At 47.2% G+C, this 22,737-nt stretch overlaps 3 protein-coding genes and 1 long non-coding RNA gene across 7 annotated transcripts in view; 1 reads left to right on the top strand and 3 right to left on the bottom strand.

Annotated features, from left to right (window-relative positions):
* The window catches only part of st6galnac (ST6 (alpha-N-acetyl-neuraminyl-2,3-beta-galactosyl-1,3)-N-acetylgalactosaminide alpha-2,6-sialyltransferase), an 8,386-nt gene extending 2,777 nt beyond the window's left edge, over window positions 1-5,609 (bottom strand). Inside the window, exons 1-7 of the mRNA XM_017432644.3 lie at window positions 5,478-5,609; window positions 4,692-4,958; window positions 2,343-2,547; window positions 962-1,127; window positions 497-671; window positions 288-426; window positions 104-207 (exon numbers count right to left, since the gene is read on the bottom strand). Coding sequence (XP_017288133.1) covers window positions 104-207; window positions 288-426; window positions 497-671; window positions 962-1,127; window positions 2,343-2,547; window positions 4,692-4,846 — 944 coding nt within the window. The 5' untranslated portion in view covers window positions 4,847-4,958; window positions 5,478-5,609. The remainder of the gene's footprint in view (window positions 1-103; window positions 208-287; window positions 427-496; window positions 672-961; window positions 1,128-2,342; window positions 2,548-4,691; window positions 4,959-5,477) is intronic.
* Window positions 5,610-5,881: 272 nt separating this feature from the next.
* cep131 (centrosomal protein 131) lies at window positions 5,882-21,505 on the bottom strand. 3 transcript variants are annotated; one of them, XM_017432617.2, is made up of 30 exons: window positions 21,328-21,503; window positions 20,500-20,690; window positions 20,323-20,417; window positions 18,561-18,672; window positions 17,772-17,899; window positions 17,441-17,545; window positions 17,181-17,360; window positions 17,001-17,103; window positions 16,806-16,922; window positions 16,407-16,593; window positions 16,185-16,279; window positions 15,995-16,105; window positions 15,778-15,919; window positions 15,605-15,687; window positions 15,351-15,530; window positions 15,083-15,274; window positions 14,839-14,976; window positions 14,638-14,763; window positions 14,446-14,562; window positions 14,308-14,337; window positions 13,902-14,004; window positions 12,833-13,034; window positions 12,643-12,750; window positions 12,236-12,353; window positions 12,081-12,155; window positions 10,118-10,260; window positions 9,825-10,002; window positions 9,555-9,751; window positions 8,883-8,943; window positions 5,882-7,890 (listed from the first exon to the last, which is right to left on the bottom strand). In XM_017432617.2, exons 2-30 carry the CDS (start codon window positions 20,677-20,679, stop codon window positions 7,819-7,821), a joined length of 3,678 nt encoding a protein of 1,225 aa, XP_017288106.1. In that variant the 5' UTR covers window positions 20,680-20,690; window positions 21,328-21,503; the 3' UTR covers window positions 5,882-7,818. The 3 variants fall into 3 exon arrangements, with proteins under 3 accessions (XP_017288106.1, XP_017288107.1, XP_037836895.1); XM_017432618.2 differs by lacking the exon at window positions 14,308-14,337 and having other exon boundaries at window positions 21,328-21,502; XM_037980967.1 differs by lacking the exons at window positions 5,882-7,890; window positions 8,883-8,943; window positions 9,555-9,751 and having other exon boundaries at window positions 9,901-10,040; window positions 21,328-21,505.
* LOC119617894 lies at window positions 7,573-15,943 on the top strand. Its single transcript, XR_005234345.1, has 3 exons — window positions 7,573-7,711; window positions 12,097-12,382; window positions 12,610-15,943. It is a non-coding gene; the product is annotated as an uncharacterized LOC119617894 (long non-coding RNA).
* Window positions 21,506-21,677: 172 nt separating the features above from the next.
* rnf213b (ring finger protein 213b) overlaps window positions 21,678-22,737 on the bottom strand; it is a 44,579-nt gene continuing 43,519 nt past the window's right edge. For both annotated transcript variants that reach the window (XM_037980962.1, XM_037980963.1), the window contains 2 exons: window positions 22,352-22,530; window positions 21,678-21,971 (listed from right to left, as the gene is read on the bottom strand). In XM_037980962.1, the coding sequence (XP_037836890.1) occupies window positions 21,833-21,971; window positions 22,352-22,530 (318 nt within the window). In that variant the 3' untranslated portion in view covers window positions 21,678-21,832. The remainder of the gene's footprint in view (window positions 21,972-22,351; window positions 22,531-22,737) is intronic.

Consider the following 22,737-nt stretch of genomic DNA (forward strand, 5'->3'; position numbering starts at 1 on the left):
CCCCCCCCCCCCCAGGGAGACGTTTGTCCCTCCTCCCTCCTGCAGGTTCCTCAGGTGTCTGCAGGTCCCCCGCCCCCACCGCAGCCTGGATCGTGTTCCTTACTCTTTGGCCCGCTCTGGTCCCCTCTCCACCGCCGTGTGCGTCGCCGCCGCCTTCATCAGCAGGTAGTCCCGGTCGTGATCAGGCAGGAAGACGTATCGGGTTTCCTGTGGAAGCAGCAGAGCGCGATGAGAGCAGGTCTTTATTTCTGCCTTTAAAAAGGAGGACAGGTTGTCTTTGTCCTCACCGGGGACACCGGCGGGCCTCGGTACCCGGCGCCGGCGTAGCTCCTCATGGAGTTCATCAGGGTGTTTGTGGAGAAGGTGTAGTGGGTGGTCCGAGACCCCACGTCCTCCTCGAAGCCCTTAACGACCGCCCCGTTGGTCCTGAGGACAAATAAACAGATTTATTCTCCTTTCATCACCGGCTCCTCTGCAGAACCGGGTCAGAACCTACCTGAAGACGTAGTGGTGGCTGTCGATCTCCTTCCCTTTCTTCGAACCCCTCAGGATCCCTCCGTTTCCCACCACGGCGCAGCGGCTGCACTCAGATTTATTCCTCTGAGCCTCCCAGTCGTCCAACATCTGCCAGTTCGCCGACGAGTTCAGCACCGACAGAGTTCCCGCCAGAGCTGAGGGCCAAAACAAGTTACACAATGAATCCTTGCATCACTCAGATCCACCCACAGAGTCACATGTTTGATTTATTACACACAGAACGTGTGGTTCTGTGGGAGAAATTCTGCTTTAAAAACTTAATATTAGATTCAGAGGAGGACTGAGCTACAGGGTGGTGCAACAAACAGGACAAGGTTGGTTAACTTCCTGGTTGGAGTTTTCTGTCAGGTCAGACGCTGAGTTTATGGAACCAAGAAGTTCTTCTAAAAGATTTTCGGAGAACCTAAAGTTGGGGTTTGCTCACTGTCGTAGTTGAAGTTTCCCCAGCCGTGCGTTCCCGGATATCGCCTCAGACGCTCGTACTGCTCCGGACTCACATGTTTGGCCCACTGCAGGACGGGAATGTGCTCCAGAAATCGGCCTCCAAATTCAGACTCCTTGATCCGGCTTCGGATGCCGGAGGAACAGTTCTGCGAGGAACCAGAAGACACAGCGGAGACATCGTCAAAACGACCCCCAAACGACTGTTACAGGAGGTCAGGTGACATCCTGACATTTTGTGTGGTTTGTTTGGTTTCAGCTGCGTTCAGATTATCAGAATAAAACTCTTCCTCCATCTCCAGCAGATAAACATCAGCTGGTTCCCCCCCCCCCGGGGTGTTTTTGACAACTTCCTCAACATCATTTCTAAATAAAAAGCAGAAATTAGTTAGCGGAACAGTAGAAAAGTTCCTCGAGCTGCTGTCTCAGCCATCTTTCAGCTCCGGCTCCGTTTGTTGGTTTAGATGCTTCCTGCTCCGAGGAACACGGTGTAAATATAAACAGTCAAGCTTCTGATTCAACACAAACACTCAGGACATTTCCTTGTTTTAAGTTCTCAGGTAAAAGCTAAATAAATATGGGAACAGAAAGATGACGAGCTCCTAATGGCTCACAGAGAATTTATAAGTTAAATATTTAACTAGGAACAAAGGCCAGCATCCATTGAGCCTCACAGGAAACTCCAATGATAAACCAGACATTTACATGTGACATTTACAGCCTTTAAAGGAACCTGAGGCCCGGAGGGCTCAGATGTCATCAGAATACCAACCAGGATTTGTTTGACTCTTTATCCTCCTGCCATTAATGTTTCACTAAGTTCAGGAATCAATCCAAGTAAGTTTAGAGCAAACTGAAGCCTTTTAAAGAACATTTCAGCTCCTCAGAAGGTTCTGGGAGGACCCGGCTGCTCCGTTTATCTGAAAGCTGCAGACTCGTTAAAGGGAGGCGTAATAAAACCAGACAGCTCTCTTCAGGAAGAGATGATGACTGGAAATCATTAACTGAAGAAGAATCTCATCTTCAACCTGCAGCCTTGGAGACAAACGTCCACCTGAAGAGTCCAACTGGACTTTCTGCCCAAACCTGAAACTTAAAAATTAAATATAAAGTAAAGATACGACAGCAGATTTCTGAGTGTGGTCACATGAATATGGGACACACACACACACACACGCTGGGCCGCAGTTTTCACGACAGTCGCTCTTTAATGCAACAACCAACAACCATTTAAAGCACGTCTGCAAACCCAGACACCAGGCTGGCAGTGTTTTTATATTGTGTCTGATTTCTTCATTAGTGCCTCCAGACATCAGAACCCCATATCGGATGAATGAAGTCATCCTGGTTTAAGTCAAACTTACAGTTTTCTGAGGGACATTCTCACTGATGTAGGAGTCCCCGATGAAGGGGGGGTCCGTGGGATGTTTGCTGCTCTTCTTGTCCTTCTCAGAACCGGACTTTGAGAGGTCCAAGGTTTGGTTTAGCAGTTCCGGGCCCGTTTTAGTCTGGGGCGGGCGGGGTCGAAGGTCAGGGATGATCAGTCTGTTCGGGAAGTCCTTCAGGCTGCTGTGGACCCAAACAGAACCCGTCTGTTAATGTGGCAGCATCTTCTCAGTAATAAGACTTGGATTAACGTGACTTCATCCACAGAAGCCGTTTCTGATTTTAAAACATTTCAAACCTGCAGCTAAAAACCAAAACGCCCTGCAGCTGAGAGGAGCTGTAAAAACTGTTCAGCTGATGAAACCCGTGTCAGAAAGTCTGACAGGATTTGGTTTCTGAAAGGAAAGAGTCCAGCGACAGAAGGAGTGGTGTAGAAACAAAACAACAGGAAATGAGGTCGAATGCACTCATATGAGACGATTCTAAAGTTACTCGAGTTAAATGTCGGGTTTTGTGTTTTTCTTCATGTAAAAAGAAGAAAAAGTGTAATTTAAGTTATTCTAACAATCAGAACCAGGACAGAAGCAGAAAATCTGATCTTTATTTCAGTAATAAAAACTGCCTTCTAATGTGGAGAAAACCTGAAATCAAAAAAGCTCAAACAGAACTGAAGTTAAAAAATAAAAGTTTGTAGATATTTTGGTTAATTTATCAAACTGACTTCAGTCTTCTGAGCAGCAGTTGTGTTCAAGTTAATCTTTTCTGTGATGAAGCTGATCTGAATCACATCTGTCAGAAACTGAAGCAGAAAAGTCTTGAGCTGAGATCAGAATGAGAAAATAATCGTCCGATCCTGCTGGGTTTATTACGACCAGCATTAATAAAGATCCCGTCTGCTGCGACCGCGACGCTCTCCTTCCTCACAGGCGTTATCAGGTAAACAAAGCAGCAAACGAGACAAATCAAGTTTACCAGGAAGCTTGAAACTCGGCAGAGAGGATCCAGATCAGGGAAACGACAGAACCGAGGAGATCTCGTTCTTTACGGACAATAAAAGCTTTCATCATGACAAGCTGCAGACGGAGCGCAGCGAGCAGAATGTCCTCAGGCTCAAAGCTGGACTTTAATGGGTCTGACGGGGACCTGCTGGCTCTCAGAGCTGGACCTCTGCCCGAACAAACAAAGCTCACATTTTACATGTGTGTGTGTGAGAGAGCAGCTCCAGCCCAATAACTTCAGGGGATTTCTTTCATTAGAGCAGCTGGAGAACTGTGGGGCTTATTGTTGAGACCACAATGATTCGGCTGAAGTGTGTGTGTGTGTGTGTGTGTGCAGAAAGCCTTCATACTGCTCATGACCCGGAAGGAGGCGGGGGTTACAGAAGCTTTTCATACATGAGAGTTTCACTCTTCCTCTCAGTAAAGATCGTCGGTTTGGACGAAGCTTTGCTCAGATGTCCTCCGTCTGTTGGACAGTTTTATGTTGTCCTGTCCATCAAACGTCCTCCTCGGTCAAAACACAAAGAGGACACACCTTGGAAGCGTTTCGGTTCGGAGAAAATAACCGATGACTCAGAGTTTAACAGAAGAAACGTCAGGAAACAGAAAACTCTCAAAACCTATCAGCAAACTGAAGAGAATAAAATATGATGCCTTCAGAGGTTAAATGGAACAGATTCAGGATAAACATGAAAGTGTTATAAATCTCTGCTTCTACAGCCGCCGACCTTCACCCAACACGACAGCTGACTTTCCTTGGGAAATCTGAACAACTTAAATACATTTGTTAATGACTAACTGCAGTCAACCTTCAGCTGACCTGATAAGACTTTAAGACGCTGTAGAAAGACTGGTTTATAAACACGAAACCATCCTGGAATTCACGTAAACTAATTAAAGCCGTTAAAAATGAGTCATCTGAAACGTTTGAAGGAATAATTATCGCTCGCTGCCTTTCAGGACACTTTCAGACCAAGATGTTGAGAAACGACAGCTGCAGACGTGTTTACTTTGTGAAAGTTTCATTCCTGCAGTGGTTGATGAGATATTTTGCTAACAGACAGACATGAATCCTTAAAAACAAGAAACTGGACCTGAATAAATAAAAACCTGCTGCTGTTAATTTAAATTTGTTCTATTTTTCCTTCTCTGAAGCGTCACTGTTGGTATTTATTTGAACTCATTTCTGACCACAGAGACATGAAGCTGAATGAAGTAAAGGTTTAATTAGATCTTTCGATCTCTGAACAGGTGAAACACGCTCCGCTGGATTTAGATCATGTGATATTGTTTAAAGAGCCAAAGATCTGAAGTCTGTGGACGCCTGACCTGCTGATCTTTGCTGTGAGGCTGTGCAGGCTCCTGGGGGGGATGCTGGTCCAGGAGAGGGGCCACTCCGTGTTCAGACACAGGACGTAGAAGCACAGCAGGCAGGTGACGACCCCCACGCAGGCCAGCAGCCTCCTCTGCAGCCACGTCCCCATCAGGAAGAGGGCGGTTCTGCTCGCTGTGCCCTCCGCTCCACCCGCAGGAACATGAGGAGGATGCTCTCCGGCTCGGTCCAACCAGGAGGTGAGGATTTAATTTTCCAGCCGTCTGTCGAGAGACAGTTGCAATGAGGGCAAACACTCAGGAGGGGAAACTTTATCTCTCAGCAGCAACAGAGCACCACATGATCCCCGTTTAAAGAAACCTTTCCAACACAAAGACAAGCAGAGCCATGGTCTTCATATCTGTTCACCTTTACTGAGGCCTCACAACTACTGAACTACAGCTCCCAGGAAGCGCAGGAAACCAGAAATGCTAACTCGTGGGAAACTCGTGCTTATCTGCAAACTGTAGCTGAGTGAAAGTTGCCTGAGGGGGGGGACACGGAGATGTTAACACGGAGCTGAAAAACAGAGATCTGAACCAAGAATCGTGGACAGCAGAGTGTGACACCGCTTCACGGCTCTGTGGGAGAAGGCTGAGGCTGAGGGGAATGGGAGGAATGTGGTGGGAGATAAAACTGGGACACACTTTAAAACAAGCTGACAGCTGGAGCTTCTTTTCAAAGCTAAACAGAAACACAAAGAAACTTTTCGTCCAACACAAAGAAGAACTAAAAGGTCTCACCGGCAGGAGATGTTCAGAGTCGTCCTCGTCTCGCAGAGCTCTGCTGCTCATCTGATGAGCGCCGCTCCTCTGGCATCCTGGCTGGGCGGGGCCATTGTGAAACAAGCAACAGCTGCTGGCTGTTAGTCAAACATGAGCAGAGAGAAAGGAGGGGGATCATTTCATCCTCCTCCTCCTGAGGCGTCAACCAGCCCCTGACGTTTGGTTTATCTGCTGAAACGAGCAGCAGGAAGTGAGAACTGAGGGGAGAGGAAGTGGCTCAGATCTGGACGTATAAATGGAAACATCCTGCGATTAGTCACAATGACAAAACAACACAAAGGTTAAAGTGTTAAAGAGACGGAGGGCGGGGGACAAAAACAACAAAACTGTTTTCTCACAGCAAACAGAGACGAGGAACAAACTGGGGGTTTCAGTTTTATTCTTTGTGTTGACAGATCAGTCACAATCTTCTTCACAGTTCTCAAACCGTCGCCGTAAAAAGAAACAACAAAACGTTTAGGATCTGGATACAGATGTGAACTAAATGCCAGCTGGAACGAGACGTGGGGAGTTTATATGAACGTGAAAGTGTTGGGATGTGTGTGTGTGTGTGTGTGAGAGGAATCCCAGGCCGGGTTTCACTCAGCCAACAGCAACATTCACATGAATCAGTGAAGCGACCGCAGGACACAGGATCCACGATCTGCTGGAACATCATCCGCCTCACAGGATCACGTTTCTCCCCACGTGGCTGAGAACGGCACACTGCTACAGCCTCGACCCGACACTCAGGTACTGTTCCCATGAGTAATTATTAAAAACAAAAACATTCAACGTGTTGATGAAGCTTCAGAGCGGCTTCACATCTTTGACCTTTCTGTGGACAGACGCCGACCCCAGAAATAAATAAAAGACAGAAAGAATAAATATGATCTGATCTTTAACGCTCAGACTGTGGTGCTTCACATCCTGTCCAGTCCTGGTCCTGGTCCTGGTCCTGGAGGACATTTAGATGTTTCTCTGCTCTCCAGCAGCTCTTCAGGTTCTGCAGGAACAGAGAAACACCTGAAACCTGCAGCATGGTGGCCTTCCAGGAGTTTCTCTCGGCAGGATAGGAACAGAAATCTGAAATATCCGGAAACATTTCCTGCTTGGAGCAGATCTGTGAGTGTTGGATTGGATTTGTCCCCTCTGCTCCCCTCAGACCCACCCACCAGCTCTGTTTCCCATCTGCATTCCTTCTTCACTCTTCTTCCTCACATTCAGAAACCCTCTGCAATCATCTGCCCTCAGACATCCTGCGCCCCTGCCTACCAACCTCCTGCACTCGTTCTAACCCGTCTGCCTCACGTCGGCCCGCTTTGTTCCATCTACAACCACAGTGTGTAAAATGAACCCACATTTATTCACAGTGGAACGCAGTAAACATCCCACAGGTTTAAACTAAAAGCTGAACCACATTCTTCAGATCGGTAGATGACGGGAGATTGAGAAACTTGTTTCTCTCTCAGCCCATCTTTCCTTCTGACAGATTCAGCCTCTTTTTATCTCCAGTCTTTTACTGATGTGAATGAAAATTGTTTAAAGAATGTTTGATATTTGTGGTCTTTCTGTTGTTATGACAGAAAATCCACTAATTAACCTAATTAGCCACAAAATGCTGCTCCAGCTGTTTCTTATTCAAACCCTGTCCAAACATTTCTGAGACACTTTGCTGCCATAAACTAAAAACTACATTATTGTTTCCAGAAAACTACAGATTTCTTAGTTTAAACATTTGTTTACTATGTTCAAATATGTGTTTATGAGATTTGCCAATCCTTGCATTTTACAGTCTAGTAACTGTTTTGGAATGGGGGGGTTGTATATTTTGCCTCAGAGCTGGTCCCGTGGTAGTGGGGAGGGGGAGGTGAAATTAGCTCGTAATTAGCTCTCGCCCCCGGGGGACGCTGGCACAAACATGACTCAGCAGATCAGAGAGCTGGTGTTTGAGTCTGCTGCGTTCGGGTGCACACCAGCAGGTCGGGGCTCGTCTCAGAAACATCTGGAGGAACGTGAACATTCCTGCTCCTCCAGTCTGCAGCGGGATGGCAGAGAGGGTTCAGTCTGCAGGGATCCTCCTCCGAACAGGAAATAAGACAAATACGTCCACGTGTGATCCTTTATCTGCGGGGCCTCCTGGTCGGCAGCACCAGGACACAAAGTGTTCCTCATGGGACGGGAACGGTACAGAACACGAACATTTCATTGAGGTAGGTCACATTTCCAGCCTTCTTTCCTCCCACAGGTTGAGTCTTGCAGGAAACAGCAGTTGGAGCTTGGGGGGGTGGGGTGGGGGGGCAGCAGGCCCTCCTGTCAGTCACTTCTCCAGCAGCTGCTTCCTCTGCTGCTCCCACAGAGCCTCCAGGTGGTCCGCCCTCTTCACAGCAGCCTATCAGAGGAGAGGACAGTGTTTACTTGGGCTGCCTCCTGTTGGGTCACACCTGGAGCTAACCTTCATCACCGGATCACAAGAGGAGAGCCCTGAAACCCCCTCAACAGGTTGATGTGATCTGTGCTGCATTAAAACCTGTTTACTTCAAAACATTCAGCGTCTAAACTGATCGGATGAGACGTTCAAAGAACACCTGATGCTCGTCTTTTTGAGTCTCACTGCAATGAAACTGAGACCATGAGCAGCTTTCACAAACGAGTCTCCGAACGTCCATTCATTTCCTCGAACTCCTCAGTAAGAAAAGTAGAGTTTGTCCTAAAAGTTACAAAGTTGTCATCACCTAATTTGCATATTTGTCCATGTGTATGTAAATGTGATGGGCTCGGTCATTTCAGTGCAACATTTATTTAGACTGAATCAGTCAGCGGCAGCTTTGCCCGATTTGTTTACAGGAACATCTTCTGCTCCGTCTGCAGCTGTGAGGACGCTGTCTGAGGACACAGTGTGACGACTGGGCCACCTGTGGGTCCTTTAGGACGAGCTGTCTCAATTTAGTCTCCCTAATTAAAGCCGTAGAGACGCAGTTTCTCCTCTGACAGAAAACATCTGAGGCTACAGCCGTTCAGCCCCGGCCTAAAAACCACAGCAGTCATAAAGAATAATTAGTAAAAATCTGCCTGTCCTGATCTCTACAGTGAGCTCCAGCAGATTCATCTCTGAGGCCGGGACCATCAGAGAAACGCTGTGAACACAAACATAGGTTGTGATTTTCAAAAACTAATTTTCTCACAACTTTGAGTCCAACTAGTGTCTGACGGTCGCAGCAGGTGAGACGGCACCTGTCTGACAGTCGCAGCAGGTGAGACAGCACCTGTCTGAGGGTCGCAGCAGGTGAGACAGCACCTGTCTGAGGGTCGCAGCAGGTGAGACAGCACCTGTCTGAGGGTCGCAGCAGCTGATCTAAAGAACTGGGGTCTTGTTAAACTGACCTCATGCTGCTTTCGGAGACTCTTCACAGTTTCCTCCTTCTTCAAGATGGCCGACTTCACTCTGCGAATCACAAACAGGAAGTTAAAAACCAGAGCGCTTCGATGAAGGAGGCTGGTTCTGACGAGCAGGAGCTGAGACGGACCTCCATGATTGTTGACTTTAACATTAATTTTCTTCACGGATCAGTCGGCTGTGATTCATCAACAGGAAGCAGATGAAGCCGTCAGCCTGTTTCCCTGAAACTGACGGTCCCGAAACACTCGTCCCCACATTTCTGTGACATTACAACACATCGACCTTTGTTGTTGGATGATTGTTTTAATTACTGCAGACCCAGAAACAAATGGCTCAGTGCCAGCGTGACCTGAGGCTCTCTGTCTACAACCAGTAAAACCTGATGTTTTAGACTTACAGGAATCTCCTGATGACTGACAGCTGTGCTCTGCTGCAGGAACGCTGAACTGAACTGAACTGACACAAAGGTATAAAAACGATTCTTGTGTTCAGGCAGCTGTTCGTGTTTGTAGGGTTTCTGAGAGCAGCCTGACAGAACCTCTGTGTGTGACTCAAACATTCGGTCCATTCCAGCATGAGGTCAGCGTTACACCCAGCTCACAGATGTGTTTTCGAGGCCTTTCAGAATCAGACCCAACGAGCTCCTTCCAGCTCACCGTTGGTGGACTTCGGCCAGCTCCTCCTCCTTCTCCCGGGTGAGCCTCTCCACCTCCAACCTCAGCCTCGCTCGCACTTCTGACACCTCCACCTTCAGCCGGCGGTTCTCCTCCTCCGTCATCACCAGACGCTCCGCAAACTCCTGTCGTATCACCTCGGCCAGGCTGCGGCGCTCCTCCGCCAGCTTGTCTCTGCTCTGAGAGGACGAGCCGGAGCGTTTAGTTTGGAGCAGAAACGGATGGGAACCTGAAGGTGTTCCCGTTATTCACCTGAGTGACGTCTTCCATCTCCTGCTCCTTCTGTCGGAGCAGCGCCTGCAGCCGGATCAGCTCTCCCTCCATCTCCATCTGCCGCCTCCTCAGCTCCTGTTGCTTCTCCACGGCGGCCCTCTCCGAGCGCTCCAGCTCCCTCAGCTCAGACTCAAACTTTTCCCTCAAGCGTTTCACCCTGAAAGCAGCGAGCATTATGGGTTTGTTGATGAAATCCTGCGACGGCACCAGAGGAGATCAGCACTTTGTCTTTGACAAATGTAGTCTATTTATGTCTTTTTCAAAATAAATACCTGTTGTCAGCCGCCCTCTCACACTCCTCCTTGTCTCTGCTCGTCTCCTCCTCCAGCGTCCAGATGGCGAGCTCGATCTCTTTGTCCCGTTCTCGCCGCAGCTCTTCCTTCAGCTCTCGCTCGCGGCTCAGCATCCAGGCTTCCTGCGGGCGAACAAACTTCGTTTTTCTCTGTTGACCCAGATGTCTGTAAGGTTTCAGTTTGAACTTTGGTTAAAATCTTACTCCATTAATATGTTTTATTAGGTAATAAAATCTGGAAGCTCTCATATTTTCCAGATTCTTTTTTTTTTTTGTTACTTTCTGTTTATTGAGAGTTTTTCTTTTAAACGAACCCATACAAACTCAGAACCAAAAAAACAGACTGTCGACAAGAGAAGTTACTCACATTCTGACTATGTTAAACATATTACAGGTGAAAACCGTAAACAGATATCATTTCCATTTTTTTGAGCAGCTTTTAAATAACAGAGGAGAGGGAGAGTATACAGAGGGAGATTATTCATCGCTCTCTAGAGATTTAGTCCATTTGCTCCATCTCTTTTTATAAAGGTCCGGTTGCAGTCTCAGCATGAACGTTAACTTTTCCATTTGGTGGGTTTCTTCCACCAGTACCAGCCAGTCCTTTAACGTTGGTGGATCAGGTTGAAGCCATTTCCGAGTAATCAGTTTCTTGCCTGTAGCACTGAAGATTTTTAATAAATATTTGTCATTCACGTTTAGGCCTTCAGGAACAGCTCCGAGTAACAGTAACATAATGGGTTGTTGGAATTTAAGACCCAAAATTGACTCAATCTTCCCCAGAACATCCTTCCAATAAGTCTTTATCTTAATGCAAGACCAGAAAATATGGGAGTGATTTGCCTCTGTGACCCCGCACCCCCTCCAGCATTTAGATGCATCAGGGTTTCTATAAGGCTGCTGCTTTGGTGTTCTAAAGAAACGTAACAAATTTTTCCAACTGAATTCACGCCAATGGTTTGAGGAGGATGTTGTAGCAGCGGATTCACACATGTTGTCCCACTGCTTTTGTGATATTTCAATGTTCAACTCTTTCTCCCATCTTTTCCTAACATAGTCTGTTGAATTTCCTTTGGATCTCAACAATCCCTGATAAAGTTTGGAAATAGTAATCTTGCCAGGCTTGGAGTAAGTCTGTGAAACCAACTGAATTAACTCGTTAGACTCTGCGGTACAGGCTTTCAGAATGTTTGCTGAAATATATTGTCTAAGTTGTAAGTATCTAAAAAAATCCCCTTTTTCTAAATCGTGTTTTTGTTGAAGTATTTGAAAGCTTGGCAGTGACTTTTTGTCCAGTATTCCGCAATATGCAGTTATTCCTTTCTGTGACCAGGTTCTAAAGCTGGAGTCCAATTGGTTGGGGGTGAAATCAGAGTCGAAAGCGGCCCATCTGAGAACTCGTATCTGTCTACCTAGGTTTAATTCCCTGACCACTTCAAACCAGATTGAAAGGGTAAATGACACTAGGGGATCTAATTTTTTTTGGCATGCTGCTGCAAGTTTCTGATCCCCAATCAAAGCTTGTATAGGAATGTTTCCGTATTTGCTTTCTAATTCTTTCCATCTTGCCTCATAATTATGGTCACACCACTGAACCACTGTTTTGAGCTGAGCCGCGAGATAATAAGCATGAAGATTTGGGAGTGACAGACCCCCTTTTTCTTTTCTAATTGTTAGAGTACTGTATTTAATTCTGGGTTTCTGTTTTCCAGATTCTTATTCACTTTTTTCACTTTCACTCAGATCAAATTTCAGATCAAATTTAATTCCATGTTATTTAAGACGGAGCAGGAACCCTGCATGGAAAAACAAGATCATTTGTAGTAGAAAAGTTCAGCTTCTGGTCACACATTCAGATACAAACATGAGTTTTGATTTAAAGTATTACGTGGTTATAAGTCAAAGTGGAACAAGCTGCTTGGATTCATGCTGGAACAACAAACCTCCTTCTTCTTGTAGTTTTCTTCCCAGGTTTGTTTCTCGATGCCGAGTCGTTCCTGCAGAACCTTCATCTCCATCTAAAAGCCAAACAGACGCCACGTTGAGCTGCGGTCCCGCCTCGGGCTCCACGATACGAGCCGTCAGGATGTCTCCTCACCTGGTGCCTCCTCTCCTGCTCCTCTCGGCTCTTATCGATCTCGTCTCGGAGGGCTCGCCCAGCCAGAGAGCTGTTCTCCTCCAGCTGCCGCCGCAGGTCCTCCAGCTCGCCGCGCTGCCTGCGTCGAACACAAACAGGGACAGAAAGGTCACTTCTTCTTCCTCTGTAAAACCTCTTACATAACAGGATATTTTATGTGGTTTTACAATTAATAAAACGTCCTTTGATCAGTTTGAATCATCCAGTAAAAAGTGTTTTTAATTATTTTGAATGATTAGTTCATTAGATCTCCTCTTCAGCTCAGAAGCTGTAATAATTTTCTTCTGGTAATCAGATAAAAAGCCCCTGTAGGTTAAAGATTTGTCTCATTCTAGCTGCCCGTAGCTGCAGATGACCTCTGACCTCACCTGGCAGCCAGCTCAGCCAGCCTCTCCTTCTCATCAGCCACCTCCTTGTAGAGACGCCTCCTCTGCTGCTGTAGGGACAACTCCTCCTCCTGCAGCTGCTTCTCGTACCTGAAGCCCAAAGACACCTCAGAGATGGACCACGAGCTGCTGAAGGAGCTGAACTCAGGCAGCAGAGGACCGAAGTGTTCACCTGTGTTTGGCCAGCTCCCTCTCCCTCTGGCTCTCCTCCTTCTTCTCCTTCTCCAGCTGCAGCCGGAGCTCCTCGCTCTGACGAACGTATCTCTGCGCCGCCCGCTCGTCCGCCTGCAGCAGCTCAGCTTCGTGCAGCGTCCGCAGCTTCTTCAGCTCCTGTTTGTGTTTAGAAATCAGCTTCTGGATCTCCGGCTCCAGCCCTGGGAGGAGGAGAGAGAAGTTTATGTTTTCCAACCACTCAGGAAACCACAAAGTTTACGCTTCAGCTGTGGCCTTTTGTTTGATCAAAAACAACCTGCTGATGATCCAGGTTCTATTCCTGGAGGTTTGAGACAAACCAAAACCAGCAGAACACAGACAAAACAAAGCAGTAAAAATAACTTTACAAACAGACCGTGACTCTGCATGAAATCAGCACGTCTGATAGGCGACACAAAAAAAAACATTTAGTCACACAGATCAGCAAGTAAATCTAATTTACATCTCTTTTTACTAATCTGGTGTTTCAGACACGGAAGGTCAGAGGTCACACTTCCTGTGAGGAGGAAACACAGCCTCTGTGTTCTGGTTAAAGAACGCTCTTTAAAATGGATTCATTTATAAAAATAAACCAGAGGAATTACAGGTAAGAGTGTAAAATATTTTCATCTGTTGAACAGATCGTAACGTAACTACAAGACAGTCCTGAGAGGAAAATGAAATAAAAGCTGAAACTCAAGCCTGCAGGTGTTGGAGGTGCGACACATCTGCTCAGAGGATCCGACTCATTCTGGGTGAAATAAAGATTAAAGATCTGTTTGATCAGGTGTAATATTATCCCTGATCAAACAGGATATTTCCCTAACAGGCGGGTTGCACCTCCAACATCTGCAGTGTGGAGGAATAATCCTTTTATTATTCCTGAACATATAGATTTATGAGCCACTCTGCTTACAGAGAAGAACTGATAATGAGGCTGACATTGTGCTGAGTCATGCTGAATCAGACATTAATAAACTGTAACCTGACTTGTTTAACTGCAACAATAACCCCGAATATTCAACCTCACATTTCCTTTCAGTCTCTACCTTTGATTGTGATTTCCTTGATCTTCTTGGTTTTGTCATCGATCCATTTCTCTCTGCGGATCTTCTCTGTGGCGCTCATCAGGTCCTTTAACTTTTTAATCTCCTGCAGAGGACGAATCAGATAGCAGAGAATAACCGTGACTCCACTGAGACGTTCATTAAACAAGCTGCTGAAGGATTTACTGCAGGAGTGGGAGCTGAATATACAGAAGAGAAGCTGAAACTAATAAGAAACTAAGAAAATAAAGCTACTGTAGGTTTTAATGTAAATGTTGAGATGAATTTAAAAAAAAGATGCTCACATGCAGACCAACTGTCCAAGAGCAGTGGTGTGGGACAAACAAGTGGAAATGAGAAACAAATGGAAGAACGAAAGGTGACGAGTCAGAGGAGAAAGGGAAGTTACCTCACACAAGGGGCCGAGAATTTGCCACACCTAAAAGACGAGAAAACAGATAAAAAGACAGGAACAGAGAAAAGTAGATTCCAGTGAGAGGAGAAGCAAAGCAGAGTGAACCCTGACGACTGCAGAGGACCGTCTCACCATTTCATGCTGCTGCTGCATCTGGGAGATCTTCTTCATGTACTTCTGGTCCACCTGCTTCAGTTCGGCCACCACTCCTTCACAGCGCTCACTCAGAGCCTTTTTATCGTTGATGAGCTGCAGACACACGAAACACGTCTCACTCACTCCAAAAACAAACGGCGTTTCCAAAGCAGCTGCCCGTTTCCTCACCTGGTCGATAAACGCCAGGTGTCTCTGGATGGTGGCTTCGTACTGCTCCTTCTGCAGCTGGAAGTTCCTGCTCAGCTCCTTCTCCGTCTCCTTCACGTGTCTCGCTGTCAGCTCCCTCTGCTGAGTCTGCAGAAACATGGCTGTGAGCTCAACATTTCCAGCAGCTAGCATACCATACGTGGTGCAGGACTTCGTCCTCACCAGAGCTGTCTGCAGCATGGTGACGGTGCGTTTCTTCTCCTCCAGCTCCAGCCGGATTCTCATCATGGAGCTGGAGACTTCGGCTGCGGTGGCCGACACCTGCTCAGCTCCGACCAGCTCCTCCTCAGACAGCACAGCCTGAAAACACCAACAATCAGCTGTCAGAACCAGGCCTTTCCACTAAAAACCTCCGACTGTCAGTTGAACCTGAGCTACCAGGCACCATGAAGGAAGCTTTGCTGACCTCTCTGTGCAACCCTGACGTGACGGATCGAGGTCTTTCTTGCTCAGATTTCTCCATCTCGTCCAGGAAGCTCATGATGCTCTGCAGCTTGGCCTCTGAGAGGAGAGCGCCCCCGTCTGGCAGTGCAGGGTGGTGGCTCAGCTGGCCGTGGCGCTCCAGGTTGTCAGCAGTCAGAGAGTTTGAGTCTCCATCCTTTCAGGAGGTGCAGATTAAAGCTGGATCAGAAGTCTCTGACAGTTTCTGTGTGAACGATGATTTGAACACTGACCTCATCTATCCAGGCGTACTTCTCCTTCAGACAGCCCCTCGGCTCTGACAGGCTCTCCGGCTCTTCTTCTAACAGCTTCAGGGTGTCCAGCAGCTCGTTCAGGGTGGTTTTAGACTGAGGCCTGCTGGACTGGACTCCCTGACGCTGCTCGTCCACGCTCACAGACCTTTGCAGGACCTCCTGAAGCACCGAAACAAACAGACTGAGACAAGAACTGCTGGGAGGAGACCCGTAGATAAAGTTCAGTTCATCACCTGGGAACACTGAGATCCTCTGGATGGAGAAACAGGTCTGAAGCTGAGCTCAGCTCCATCAATCACAGCATTTGAATTAGAGTCTGTAGAAACAAACACACACTGTTGGAAATGTTAGCTAAACAAAACAGATAGCTGATATGCAAACTGTAGACGTATTAGACAGGCAGGACCTGTGTTGTTGGTTTTGGTGTCTGTGGGGGACTTCGAGCTGTTGTTGCTCGGTGAAATCCTCAGAAGTTTCTTACGTCCTGCTGCACCCTCGGCTGCATGCTGCTCCTCTGCAGCTCGCTCTGCTCTTCTCTGCTGCAGCTCCTTAGAGACACAGAAAAATCTAAATATGCTTTCATTTAAAATCCAGCTGAAGGCCTAAAAACAGAGTTTGCACACATCAGAAGTGTTCTGCTGGGGGGCAGCAAGGCGGGTCAGACAAGATTTCTCTTTACGGATCAATTTCCTGTCGCTCTTCTGTTGCTGACTCTCTCCTCCTGCTCTGTCCTCCTGCTCCAAAAAATATATAAAGTAAGGCTTTTATAATCAATGAAAGACTCGGAGAGTGACTCGAGTTGTGACAAGTTACCTGAGAACACTGGGAGCTTCTGTGACTGGACAAGGCTGGAGAAACAGCCCTGAAGCTCAGCTCACACATCTCAGCTGGAACATTCAGGTTGGAGTCTGAGGAAACAAAAAACAAACATGTCTGTTTCAGATCTAACTGCTAAAGCCAGAATGAATGCTTTCTGAACCAACTGATTATGTAGAAGCGTTCAGTGGTGTCTACAGAGTGGTTTATCTCGTTAACCTGTGTTTTTAGTTTTGGTGTGAGTCGGTGACATCAGGCTGTTGTTGCTCGGCGAGGCCGGGCTTTTAATGCCGACGGAAACCTTGGGCTGCTTTTTCCTTCCCACTGCACCCGTTTCCCACGAGTTTTCCAGCTCGGCATCATGCTGCACCTCTGCAGCTCGCTGCGCTCTTTTCTGCTGCAGTTCCTGTGACGCGCCACCAGAGGGAGACAAAGGACAAGCCTGAAGCGTAACTACAGGAATCTGTGCTATTTATTTTACAACAGTAGTACAACAAATTAATCTCTGTGGTTTTATTCTGTAGTCTTAAACATTGCCACTATAATTTATTTAAAAGATTACTTTTAAAATTTGAGACCTCAATCAGCCAAACAAGCTAGTAAAATCAAAGTTTGTACCTGGATGGCAACGAGACGAGCACGACGAGCTTTCTCCTCACGAATCCGTTTCCTGTCGTCAGCCTTCCTCTGCTGCTGCTCCAGCTGAGCGTCCTCCTCTTTCCTCTCCTCCCACTCCTGCAGAGTCGCAGAGAGTCAGGGCAACCAAGAGCCTAACCTCTCTACAGCCAGAGGGTGAAAGAAAAGGATTAATACTTTTCTTTTATTGGCCAGGATTTGCCTGAGCGCCGCCTGGTTGCTGTGCCGTCTGTACCAGCGCTGAATGGTGACAGCAGCCTGGTTCACCTGCTGAATAAACCTGCAGACAAACAACAGGAGCGCTGTGAGTCACACGGTAAAGGTAACACGGCAGAGATGGTGTTCGGCTGCTCCGACCTTTCGGCCTCCTCTTCGGTGACCTCTCTCCTCTGCGGCGGGACCGGGCTGCTGCGTGGAGCCAAAACCACAGCTCTGTTGTTGGAGGCGGAAGACGAGGAGGAGAAATTCTTCTGGGACTTGGTGACGGAGCTGTTCTCCAGCAAAACTTCATCGTTTGCTGTAGCCTTCATGATGTTACTGGAAAACAAAAATTAAAGTTCTTGACTGAAGGTACTGCTATCCGGAGCTGGCTGACAGCAGCAGTGACTGAAACCTACTTGAATGAGGGCTTCTGGTTGGAGCTCTTCGGTGTGAGCGGCTTCTCGGAGTGGTTGTTGTGTAAGATGGTGGTGACAGAGTTGCCCACGGCTCCCTTGTTGCTCCTGTGAAGAACAAAGATCAGAACCGGAGCTCTGCAGATCTTACAAACCGGGTCAGATTCATTTCTTCCACTCCTCGGGGCATTAAATCCCGAACAGGTTAAAAACGCAGCCGGTGCAGGTTTTGAAGGTGGTGATATTAGCTGCTGCGATCAGCAGATATGAAACGTGAGACGTGCATGTGGACACCTGGACTGCTGTGTGTGTGTGTGTGAGAGACGCTGCCCACCTGTTGTTAGCAGTGAAGGTAGCAGCCAGACTGATGCCAGCTTCTTTTTTCTTCAGGCTGGTGAGCGAGTCCACGCTGCCGGTACTGCGGGAGCCGCAGTGCGATGGAAACACTCTGGGCTGATCGTCCTGAAAAACACAGAAACATTTTCTTATTAAACTTATAATCTACTGTGATCCTAAAAGGATAAATACTTTAAAAAATGCTGTATCTTTAAATCTTACACTGGTTGTGAATGTATTTATTAGGGTGTAATGATACCTGTATTCAGCATGAGAGGCGAAATTATTCCATCTTTTTATTGTTTTTTTAATTATTTGTTTTTATGTGTAATAAAAGCACCTTAACATTGCATTTTTTTTTTTATTTTAACTTGTTATAATGACCTGCTGCCTTGGAGCTTTTCAACTAGAAAAGTTGGTTTGTTTTTCTGTCTTTTATCGTCTATTAAAATAAATAAATAAACAATCAAACAAGCAGCATTTGTTTCTTTTGAGACTCTACGGAGTGGCTTGGCCTAACGGTCGGAGGGTTGGGGGTTCAAGCCCCAGCTCCTGCAGCGTGCCGGAGTGTCCTTGGGTCAGACGCTGTATCATCAGTGTATGAGTGAGGATATATGAACGTGTGAATGAGAAACTCTGTGCAGAACCAGCATTTCTCATTTCTTCCTGTTGTTGCAGAGCGTGAGCCTCATACTGAAGCACGGACTGAACCGGTACCCCTCAGGATTTCTGCTCCTCTTCATGGTTGAGATGTACATCCAAATAAACCATGTTTGATGGTAAATACCAGGATGTTCCATGTGGTTCTCTCTGGTGATGTCTTGCTGAGGCTCGCCAGCTTCTTGCGTCCATCGGAGCTGCTGTCGAACAGGGCCAGGTAGTCCTCGCTCCGGTTCTGACTGGGGAACACAATAAGCAGCCACGGGTTACGCTTTTATCTCAAAAACCGGAGAAAATAAGAGCCCTGAGGGGGGGAAAGAAACCTTTTTGTGTAATGTGATCAGAACGATGCAGTGAAGAAGGCTGACGTGGCAGCCTGAAGCTGACTCTGTCCTCAGATCTGTGATTTTCTGCTCAGTTCCTGTTTTACGTTAAAACTGTTGTCATGACAGCTGCAGAGAAAGGACCTCATCTTCTTTACTCCTGGAATTCAGCTGACTGTGTGTGTGTGTGTGTGTGTGTGTGTGTGTGTGTGCAGGCTCTGTGATGGACTCCATGGAAATGTGAGCATATGTTGACCCTGCTGACCCTGGTTTCCAGCCCCTCCATCCTGGGGAGCAGATGCAGGGCGACCCCCTGTCTGGTTGCTCAGGACTGTTTCGGACTGTGTAAGTATATAAATGAGTGTGTGTCTCTTCGGGGGGCTGGGGGGGGCGTAAAGGCAGCTGGCCCGGTGAAAAGCTATCTGACAACACTATTCAGGCAGCACATTCCTCTGGTTCTACAAGTGATAGATGCAGGGAGGGGGGGTGTTGAATCCAGAAACACTCCAGAGGCTTTAAGGGGGAGCTGGGGGCGTTTAGAGTGTCTTTAAATTTAAAGCCCCTCGGCTCAGCATCCTCAGCAGCAGGGAGGGGAGGGGGGCACGGCGGCAGCTGCCGGACAATAGAACCACAACGTGCACACACTTCTCTTTTCACCAGCTTCTGGTGGAGGGGGGTAACCTGACCCGAGGAGTCCCGGCCCTCCCTCTCTCAAATGGGACAAAGAAGCCCCGGAAACCCCCAGGACCCCAGCGACAGCCACCCAGCCCCTCTCCGGCCTTTATCACAGAGAAGCCGGCGCGCCACAGCCCCCATTGTCTAACGAGCCGAGGCTTCAGGGCTGCCAGCTGCTGCGCTCCGCTTTAAAGAGTTTCACCAACAACAACGGCGCCTGATCTTTCCTACAGTTTACAACTAAAATGCCCTTCGTATTTTAGAAGTTTCTGTAAGGATAGTTTTAGTGTAGGATTAAAACGAGAGCTGGCTGTGCCCGAGGCTCTGCAGACATGAATCGGCACATCCTGTTCTGTATGCATGTGTCAATGTCAGTGATAAGAAATGTAGAAAACTGGTTGGATCCAGAAAAAATAAGATGATATAATCATTCTGAAAGAAAAACATCCTTTCTGCTCGTCCAGAGGCCTGCAACCTGCAGCTCTTTGTAGCTTTGACTGAATATAACATGGAAATAAAAAGGACTGATATCCATAATAAGAACAGAAAAGTTTAGCTTTAGTTCAATATTTTGCAAATAAGTTTTCTGTGACAGCATGAAACTAAAAATACAAGAAGCAAAACATGTTGATCAGATGACGCTGGTGGTTTATTAGCCTGTTTGCACACAGCGTGATCTTTCTCTGAGATCCACCATAAAACTGCATTTCACTGAGTCCCTTCGAGGCTTACTTTTGATAAAAACATGATTAAAACTGAATTAATGAGTTATTATCTTTATTTCAAGCCTCTAAAGCAGAGGTCTCCATCCTGACCGGCCTCCAAGTTGATTCTTTGGATTGTGCATGTTGCAGGTTGCATCAGCAGGTGTGTGTGTGTGTGTGTTTGCACCTTAAGCTGAGGTTGGCCTGCTGGTTGACCTGTGTGGTGCTGTTGGACCGTCTCAGGTTCTTGATGGAGCGGGAGCTGCCGGCGCTGGCGTCGCCCTGCGGACGTAAGGACCTGGTTGTTGCGGTGAACTCCGAACATGCGAGCAGGAAGACGTAACGAGTTAACGCAGACACTCACCAGCGTGTTGCGTTTCCCCCGGCTGTCCCCGGCCACGGACACGGACCGACAGAAGTACTTCCCAGGAGACGCACTGCTGGGTCTTCTGGACATGGGGAGCTGTGAGCCGGACAGGCTGAGGTCCAGGACGTCCCCGGGGGCGCCTGTCGGGATGGACGAGGGGCTTCGTGTCGTATGCATCCTGTTAAAACCTGCAAAACACACAAAGTACCACAACAACAGGAGAACTTAAAATAACCAACCAAGTATTCTTACAGCGACTCACATGATGTTTATCATATCCATCACAACAAAAGGAAAATCAGAATAAAGCTGCAGGTGTATTATTAAACTATGTGTCCAGACAGGCTCTGTGACCCAAATACTTCAGGTATTTTTGTTAAAGTGTAACACAACACTGACTCATACTTTACTAACTACAATGCTGCTTTATGTCTGACTTATTAGGCATAAATTATACCCCTGTATTTATTTCAGATAATAACAAACTTGGGTGATTTTAACGCAAGTTAAATGATACATATTAGTGTTTTTGTTTGAAACATCTGAACTCTGAATGTGATGGGGTGACGGATTTTGATGCAACACCTGTAAGTTAGCAAGCTAAAACTTCTACAATAATTTTAACTGCTCCTTTTCTTTATAACGTCAAACTGCCGGCTCTGTTTCACCGTAACACGAGAAAAAAATCCGAAAGCAGCTTAATTTCGGCCTTGTCCGAGCAGACAGATCGAGCTAATCATCCCGGATTCCTGCGATAATAACACAACTAGAAGCGGTAGCATTCCGAGCTAACTGTTCTTTAACCGGGCTAAAACCCGCTCTTACCTCACAAACCGGACGGCATCGTAGCTGAAAATCTCCGGTGCAGCTTCGAGGTGATGTTTTTATTTTTATTAATATTATTATCTCCAAATGTCTCCTCTGATAAGCGGAGAAAGTGCTCCGCGGATAAACACACATCGAACCAAATAACGCATCATCTCTGTGGCAACGACACTCGGACAAGCTCCGCCCCCAGTGCCGTCTTTGATTGGTGGAAGCGCAGACAGCGGCTCCGTATGCTCCTACGTGATAGGCCGAAGGGGAGTGCCAATCAAGCGAAGGGGCGTGCCTCGGGGCAACGGTTTGGTTGACTTTTCAAACTGACAGTTTCTTCAAAGTTAAGAGAAAACAAATTTACAGCAGAAAAAACTTTATTGATTTATACAAGAAATTAAATAACTTGATCATTTAGAATATTTAAAAGCACAAAAGGCACATTAACTCTTATAATATGTATCAGATATTTTGGAATGATTAAAGTGATCACAGTAGTTATAATCAGCACTTTCTATTTTCTTTTAAACTCCACGGCCGCCCTCCACACATCAGCTCCTTTCCCCAGCATGATCTCCTCCGGTAATTCTTCAAGCCCCAGCAGAGGAGGGAGGTCTTTCTGCTCCAAGTGGACCTCTAAGGTGGACCTGATGCTGCAAGCAGAGAAACAGGAGGGGGAGGAAACGACTGTTAGCGCCCGGCATCCATTATTTTCACCACATGCGTTCCTGCTGAGCCCCTGCCCAGCTGCTGCTTCAGCAGGGGTGACCTGCAGCAGAACTTAAGCTGCTTCCCCCTGACAGATGGCTGCCAGGAGGGGTCCCGGCCCAGACCGCCACGCTTTCCCCCGATTAAAGATGTCAGGATTCCTTTAGACTGGGGGGTCATCTTTAAAGTGACAAAGGGCACACTTCTTGGTGAGAAAAAGACAATAAACCAAATGTTCTGGGACCGTTTCACCTTTTGGTGGCTACCTCCAACCCAAAGGAAACCCGTAACAGAAGCCTGGCTGTTTTTTGTTTTTTTTGCTTACTCCCAGTGCGGCTGGTAGGCCTGGTCAGGAAGAGAGCTGCTCGTCTTCAGCAGCAGAACTTCATGAAGCTCCAAAGCAAAGGTGTCGACATCCGTGACGGCGAAGAAAGCCTTCAGTCCTCTCCTCTCCTCCGCCGTCAGCTTTTGCTGAAACTCTGAGGGCAGCTTCTGAAACGGGTCCTAAAACAAACAGGAAGTTAAATGCCCGCAGTTTTTTAAGAAAGAAGACATTACATCTGCTGGGGACAGGCACCAGCTCCCCACGACCTGAAATGGATGGATGGATGGATGGATGGTTGGATGGATGGATGGATGGATGGATGGATGGATGGATGGATGGATGGATGGATGGATGGATGGATGGATGCATGGATGGATGGATGCATG

This window comes from Kryptolebias marmoratus, linkage group LG17, assembly GCF_001649575.2.
Source record: "Kryptolebias marmoratus isolate JLee-2015 linkage group LG17, ASM164957v2, whole genome shotgun sequence".
NCBI classification, from domain to species: Eukaryota; Metazoa; Chordata; class Actinopteri; order Cyprinodontiformes; family Rivulidae; genus Kryptolebias; species Kryptolebias marmoratus.